The 8,145-nt window shown below is 42.5% G+C and overlaps 1 protein-coding gene across 1 annotated transcript; it reads left to right on the forward strand.

The window, feature by feature from the left end:
• The first annotated feature begins 215 nt into the window (after positions 1–215).
• Positions 216–2,480, forward strand: LOC127754867 (flavonol 3-sulfotransferase-like). Its single transcript, XM_052280456.1, has 2 exons — positions 216–818; positions 1,729–2,480. Exons 1-2 carry the CDS (start codon positions 238–240, stop codon positions 2,243–2,245), a joined length of 1,098 nt encoding a protein of 365 aa, XP_052136416.1. The 5' UTR covers positions 216–237; the 3' UTR covers positions 2,246–2,480.
• The last annotated feature ends 5,665 nt before the right edge of the window (positions 2,481–8,145 follow it).

Raw genomic sequence — 8,145 nt, forward strand, 5'->3', positions numbered from 1 at the left:
TTTTTTATGCTTGTGGGCGTTGTTTCGAAAAAAAAAATCCACTAAGAATTGAGGGAAAAAAATGTGTCGCGCCACACCAAAATAAAAACATAAAAAAAGAAACAAAATGTGAGAGAAGTCCCCTTCCATCCACCCACCCACCCGTATGCCTGGTGGACACCATCTCTCTCTATATATATCTGAACGATTATTTCAATCGTCGCCGGCGCAGCGCACTGATCTCCTCTCGTCTCAGACATGCCGCCGTCGCCGATGAGTAGCACCACCGCCGCAGGGCAATCTGCAGGCCCCGTACCGTTCAAGGACATCGTCGTCGTCGACGCCGCCGCTGCCGCCGGCGGCGGCGGCGCGCGGCAGCTTCCGGCGGAGGAGTACCGTGACATCATCGCCACGCTCCCGCGCAAGCAGTCGACGCCATTCACGACGGTGCACGAGTACGACGGCGCCTGGATCCTGGACGACTGGCTCCCGGGGACGATGGCGTTCCGCCGCCGCTTCGAGGCGCGCGCCGCCGGCGACGTGGTCCTCGCGAGCCTGCCCAAGTGCGGCACCACGTGGCTCAAGGCCCTGGCCTTCGCCACCGCCGCGCGTGACAGGTACGACCCGTCGTCGTCGGGCGGCGGCGATCGACAGCACCCGCTGCGGCGGCTCAACCCGCACGAGTGCGTGCCGTTCGTGGAGGTCGTCTACAACGCCGGGGAGGAGGCGAAGCTCGACGCGGCGCCATCGCCGAGGATCATCAGCACGCACGCGCCGTATTCTCTCCTGCCAGCGTCTATCACCCAGAGCTCCACCTGCAAAATCATATACATCTCTAGGTAAAGTAATTAATCAACTCAACATGCATGCCAAGCTGTGGTGTGGTGTCCACTAACAATTTGGTTTGTGAGATGTTCTTTGTTAAGTTGCATGCACCGATCAAATCAACCAAAAAAGTAATAAGCTGATAGGGAAGAAAGACGGACAATTCATTTTATATTCCAACACTCCTATTTAGGACTCTATCATGAAATAGAAGTGTACTACAATTAATTTTTATTTGATTGCGTGTCAGCCATGGCTCTGATATCATATTGAGTTACACGCACCGAACAGATCAATTTAAAAGCTTAAGCTGATAGGAAAAGGCTGGCAATTTACTTTATATTGCATGCAACTCAATATTCCAACATTTATTTGTATCTTGTTTTAACTAAGACATGAGAAAGTTATAGTTGATTAGGATTGTGCGATGTACGTATCATGTTCTCCCTCTAGTTTCGAGCTGTCACCGTTGTTCATAACAAACTAATCTTACTTTGGCAATAAAATATTTTAAATGGTTTCATCATGATGTGCAAAAGTTTCATGACGACATACATCATTAATTTAGAGCACTTTTTTAAGTATTTGTTACATTTCTGATTTCTTCAACAAAGATGAGGGGTCGAAATTGAATACTCTATAGGGACAAATATTTCAAGATACAGGCAATATTAATCTATCTTATCAAGTTTGTTCTTTGGTATTTGGATAAAAGGAAAAAAATGACTAGACACCCCTTACGGCATGAAAAAATATTTCTAAACTCCGGCCTAATACACAAGTAGATGTCACCAAGGGCATTTTACCACTATGTGTTTCTATGACCTCCAATATGTCAAATATGTTAGCCCATTCATAATTATTGCATTTTTTTTGTCCATTAGCTCATTCATAATTATATTGCTTTTTTTTTGTCCATCACAGGCAGCCAAAGGATATGTTAATATCCTTTTGGCATTTCATCAACAAACGTATCAAGCCTAATATCATCCCATTTTCTGATATCTGGAATTCCATCTACAATGATGCATACCCTGAGAGCCCAATATGGGAGCACATTCTTGGGTACTGGAACATGAGCAAAATGGAGCCGGACAGAGTGTTATTCCTAAAGTATGAGGATGTCCTACGAGATCCCATAAAGAATGTCGAGAAAATTGCTGAGTTCATAGGGCAGCCATTCTCAGAAGCGGAGAAAGAGGCAGGGATTATCGAGAGCATCGTGAAGCTATGCAGTTTAGAGAACCTCAAGGCTTTGGCCACGAACAGCACGGGTAATTATCAGAGGTTGATGAAGGAGGTACCTAGTGAGTCATTCTTCAGGAAAGGTGTCGTTGGAGATTGGGCAAACTATGTCACACCAGATATGGCTGAGAGAATGGACAAGTATCTTGCTGAGAAGTTCCACGGATCTGGGTTCTCTTTTACCGATTGTTTGTGAGTGATGTGATTTGAATTTCATTGAAGGCCAGCCTCCAGAAACGCTTTGCATGTTTATGTTCTATATATGTTAATTGTTCAGTGCAGGCCAGCACGTGCCTGCTACATATATACATACTTGGCCACAAATCTATGTACAATAAGTTGGTTCATATGTATGTGCAAATAAACTCTCCCTGTGTTTCTATAATCGTGTAATAAAACATCTCATCAGTTTCTTGATGTTGTTTCTGTAATCGTACGTGTCAAAAGATATCGATCCGCGCCGCATCATTAGTTTCGGGAAAACATTGTGCTACTCGTACAATTTATTATCGAAGTTTCATTGTCACGGGTATGTCACCTAGCACTGAAAGAATAATTAGCTGTAAATGCGAGCACCCATGTCAAGTATAGGAATTAAACCCAGGTGGGTAAGTTTCACCATAAGAAACCCAACCAGTTGAGCTACGCTCACTTCGCAATACTGTTGGATATATATTAAAACAACCATAATTTTTAAGCTACAATTATGGAATACTCTTATGTCTTTTAAACCGGTGAACTACTATTAGTTGTAACCGTTTGATCTATCGTATATAAAAATAAGCATGTATTCATGGTACATGAAATTTCCAACATATTACTAAGCAATTATATTTGATTGTTATCGTATTCATATTAGGCTGCATGGAGCCTCTCACCTACCGAATGTTCATAGATTGAGCACCTCTCAAACTATATCAATCATATTAGGCTATATAAACCCATACATTTAGTGGAGCTCCATGTCTCATCAATTCATCCTTAATGAACTATGATAGTAGATATGCAATTAAAAAAACACCTTAATTAATTTTACTTTCGATGACATGTTTTCTTAAAAAAACAAGTCTACCTTATTTTCAAATGATAAAGAACATTATAGATAATTGCTTATAGATATTACTTAAATATGATATCATATAAAACTAATAGGTTAGAAAATTTATAAAAGCAATTAATGCCAATGAAAACAATTAATATATGAAGAAATTGTGGCAGATGTTCTCCGTTTAATTTTTCGCTCTTATAAGAACATAAAACTTATTAACGTACGACGCATACCCACGCGAATGTGTGGGCTACCTTCCTATAATTGTACAGAATAGCAATACAACTGGTTGTAAAGGACCTGGAGATGACACGTACACTATTATAGACAACTGCTCTAATGCAGATACACAATGAAATCCAATTGTCCATCCAAGCATGCAGTCTACAAATCTTTGAATCACAAAATATTTCTTCTTTAAATATAATCCCCATATATATAACTCCAGCATGGAAGATACCAACCATGTTATACGGAAAAAAATTGAGATGGAAGATATTATCTGAAGATATAACCAAGTTATATATAGAAAAACAGAAATAAAAGGTATTTTCTAAGACGAAGAAAGATCATAGTCTCTCCCTTTTAATATTATAAATCGATTTGACTATTTCTCTGGTTAATTTTTTCAGGTTTAATAAAGTTTAAAAAATATTAGCAATATCTACATCACCAAATTAATTCCAATAAACATATTTTAGTAATATGTGTGTGTTTTCTATTAGAAATATTTCTACTTTCCAATAAGCCCGATCAAACTTAAAAATTGTTTTATCATAAAAATTAAAATGGCGTGTAATATACACTATTACAGAAACGATTTTCCTGGATGGGGATCCATTTAGATTGCAGACAAATCATAACTCGTCGCGTCTAGGAAAATTGGCTCATTTTCGCGTGCGGTCTATTTAAGAGGTCCGCACGGAAAAATTGATTTTTCCATTTGGTTCTCTTAAATGGACCGCATGCGAAAATGAGCATATTTTCACGTGCGGACCTATTAAGAGAGCCGCACGCAAAAATACTCACTACATCTTTTCCCTCCTACCCACTTTAAAATTTCCCCTCTTTCTCTCCTCTCCCCTCCCCTCTATCTCTTTTTCTCCACGCGGCGCAGAGGACTTCTCCTCAGTCCCCTCTCTCTCTCACACCTCTCCCCTCTCTCTCTCTCTCACGCCTCTCCTCTCCTCACGACGGCACGGAGGGGGTGGGCGTAGGCGCGCGGCAAAAATGGCACGGGGCGGCCTCCTCCACATGGCGGCGGTGGAGGCGTGGGATCCGGCTCCCCTCCCCTCCAATTCCTTCCCTCCCCAGATCCGGCAGAGGGGATGGACGTCGGTGGCAGTGCGGCCGGAGGGAGGCAGGCGGCGTGGAGGCCGCCGCCGATTCCAAGGTTTTTATTTTTTGTAATTTTTTTTTCGGATTTTTATTTTACTGTGCGGGCGACATAAGCACCCACACGTGAAAATCCGATTTTTCATGTGCGGGTGTGCCACCCGCACGTGAAAATCACGATTTTCGCAGATCCCTGGGTGCGTGCGAGCCGCCCACTCACGTGCAAAATTCGATTTAGCCCGCACGCAAAAATCTTTTCCTGTACAAGAAGAAAACATAAATGGGATAACAGGTCCGCACTGCATCCGATCCATAGAGGCATGCATGCAGCCGGTGTGAATAATTTCTGGGACGAGCTGTCTCCTTTCTTTTGCTTACATGAGGCGCAGTCCAATCAATGGATGCGCTACACGAGCTGCAATCCAAGCAGCTTTCAACCTGTTAGAATCAAATGGTACGGAACCAATTTAATACTAATAAATTATAAGGGTCCACAACTAATATTATAGCACATTAAAAACCAACAAAAAAAATCTTAACTTAAATAGGCTGCTAATTTAGTACACCTGTTGATCGGACGTAAACGGATGGCTCGTTTTTAGCCATTTTTGTTCTATGAGCAAACGCGTAACCGACGAGACCATAAAATGCCATCTAATGCGGTTAACTCCATCAGTATTTCAATATGGGACACATCTCGTGGTCTTCGATATACAATTTTGATCACTATTATATATTAAAATAGAGTTATAATACCTAGTAAAAATTTGTGTTGTTATTGTCCTTTTTCTAAACAAATCTACCCATATGAAAGTGTTGTAGATATGGACACCCCGCTGTCATGGATATAGTCAGTGGGAATACCTCGTAACATCTCCTATATAAAAATAAGTTCACGTATATGACAATAGTTTTGAGTAGATAAGGAATGAGTTCCTAACTACAAAAGAAAGAAAGACCTACGCGGAACGACCAATAATCGTGTTTCTTAGTTCTACTTTACGAATGAGAAATTGTATGAGTATAATTACATGACTGCCTAGGAGAGGAGGGGCATAAAAAGTCAAGTCAACCCAAGGCAATCTGTCTCAACTTAACCAACACAAACCACATCCAATCTACTTTGAGTCCATCAATGGAAGACCGATGAAAGCTAGCCATTGACCACAATCATGAATTTAGTTATCATAGTCATTGACTAGATTAGAGCTCCAATCTCATATTTTGTACTCGTGTAATTGATATGTAGTGGTAATATCGGTCTCTGGCCAAACACAACATAGAGTCGTTACCTATCTCAGAGGTTTTGAACTTGTAAATGAAGACTTGTTTCTTTGTCTCTTTGAGTCAAGACAAGTATATGATTCTGCTACTACACAAACAACACCATGTATACACAAATATTATAGCGGGCTTCAACCCAATGATAACATATGATTTGTAACATTGTATGTTTTAAAACTAAATATTATAAAATCGATCTATATGGCCGAATCTGGGACAAAGAATCATATATATTTAAATATGGCGGAGGTGATGTAAAAAAAGATGTCTAAAAAAATTAATGAGAAGGCTCTTGGTATGAAGCACTGATCGGCACTACATACCTACTCTCTTCATCCCAAAATAAACAATATGCGACATATCTTATTACTATGAATTAGGATAGTCTTATGTGCAAATTCATAGTATCAGGATATGTCATATCTGGTATTAATTTTGTTTTATTTGGGACATACTCCTTTCATTCCAAAATAAAAGAATCTAGTGTAATGAAACTGGATACAAGCATGCTGATTTATTGCACTCGAAAATATTATATTTCATCTTAGGTTGGCTTTTTATGGGAGGAGCATGAGCATGGGAAGTGTGCAACGTCATTCACAACATGAATTGAATGTATTGAATGCCGTGTTTAGATCCTTTTAAATTTCCAAAAATTCTGTCACATCAAATATTTAGACACATGCATAGAGCATTAAATGTGAAAAAAAAAACAATGGCACAGTTTATACGTAAATTTTGAGACGAATCTTTTAAGCCTAATTATACCATGATTTGATAATGTGGTGCTACAGTAAACATTTACTAATGACGGATTAATTAGGTTTAATAGATTCGTCTCGCAGTCTACAGGCGGAATATGTAATTTGTTTTATTATTAATCTACATTTAATACTTTAAATATGTGTCCGTATACGTAAAAAATATTTTTTTTTGCCAAACAACTAAACACGTCCGTATAGAAAAAAAATTTGGCCAAACAACTAAACGCGGCCGAAATCGACACCTTGAATTGACTGAACTGACATGTTAGGTAATAGTAGCATGATTAAGAAGAGACAAATTCAGCTGGCACACATATCTAATACACCACAGTTACACAATGAAATCCAACTGCCCATGCATGCATGCAGTTTAATACTCTCCGACTCGAAAAACGAATGTAAAACTACATGTACACATTCTAATACTAGATTGGTTTTTTATTGCACGGAGAGTACGAAGCTTTAAATCACAAAATATTTCTTCTTACTACAACAAAATTATATTTCTTCTTACTACAACAAAATTTTTGCGTGCAGGCTAAATCGATTTTTCCGTGCGGATGGACCACCGCACACACCCAGCGGTCCGGGAAAATCACGACCCCTGGAAAATCACGATTTTCGCATGCGGGTGGCGCACCCATACGCGAAAATATGATTTTTCGCATGCGGGTGCTTACGTCGCCCGCACAGGAAAATAAAATTCCGAAAAAAAATCAAATAAATGGAAACCCTAACTCTCTATTTAGGCACTCCGCCGCCACCGCTGCGCCGACCGCCACCATCGCCGGATCCGGGCGGGGGACTGCCGCCGCCACCAGAACCGGGCGGTGGGCAGCCGCCGCCGCCAGATCCAGGCGTGGGGAGGGCGGCACCGCACCCGGCCGCCTCGCACGAGCGTGGGAAGGAGGGAGAGGAGTGGTTGAGCGGTGGTGGTGGTGGCGGTGCCGCTCAGGCCGCCGCCTCCTCGTCGTCGTCGGCGGCAGCGGCCGCTGCGCCACCTTTGCCGCGCCGTTCGCCGGGTCTGCGCCTCTACCGCCACCCCATGGAGGAGTCCGCCGTGCCGCCTTGCCGTCCGGGGACGGCCGCCACGCACGCCACCTTCGCCGCGCTGCCTCCCAGTGCGGGGACGGCCGCCTACGCCGCGCCGCCCGCTAGGTCCGCGCCTCCACCGCCACCCCGTGGAGGAGGCCGTCGGGAGGAGAGAAGAGAGAAGTGAGGAGGAGAGGAGAGAGGAGTGAGAGAGAGAAGAGGAGGGGATAGGAGAGGCGTGTATGAGAGATAGACTTAATGGACCGCACGCTGTCCCGAGGTGTCCCGAGGCGCAGACAAGAGAAGGATTTTTTGTTTTCTGTTGCGCACTGTCCCGAGGCGCTTCACCGGATAAAAGAGAGAGAGAGAGAGGAGACCGTGGCGCGCGAAAAAAGGGAAAATTTTGAAGTGGGTAGGAGGGAAAAGAGGGATGAGTATTTTCGTGTGCGGCTCTCTTCATAGGTCCGCACGGGAAAACCAGCTCATTTTCCTGTGCAGTCCTCTTAAATGGACTGCATGGGAAAATGTGCCGATTTTTCCGTGCGAACCGAGTTACCATCCACACGCAATCTAAAAGACTCCCTGTCCAGAAAAATCGTTTGTATAGTAGTGTAGAAAGCCCCTTATATATAA

Source organism: Oryza glaberrima, chromosome 11, assembly GCF_000147395.1.
Source record: "Oryza glaberrima chromosome 11, OglaRS2, whole genome shotgun sequence".
NCBI lineage: Eukaryota > Viridiplantae > Streptophyta > Magnoliopsida > Poales > Poaceae > Oryza > Oryza glaberrima.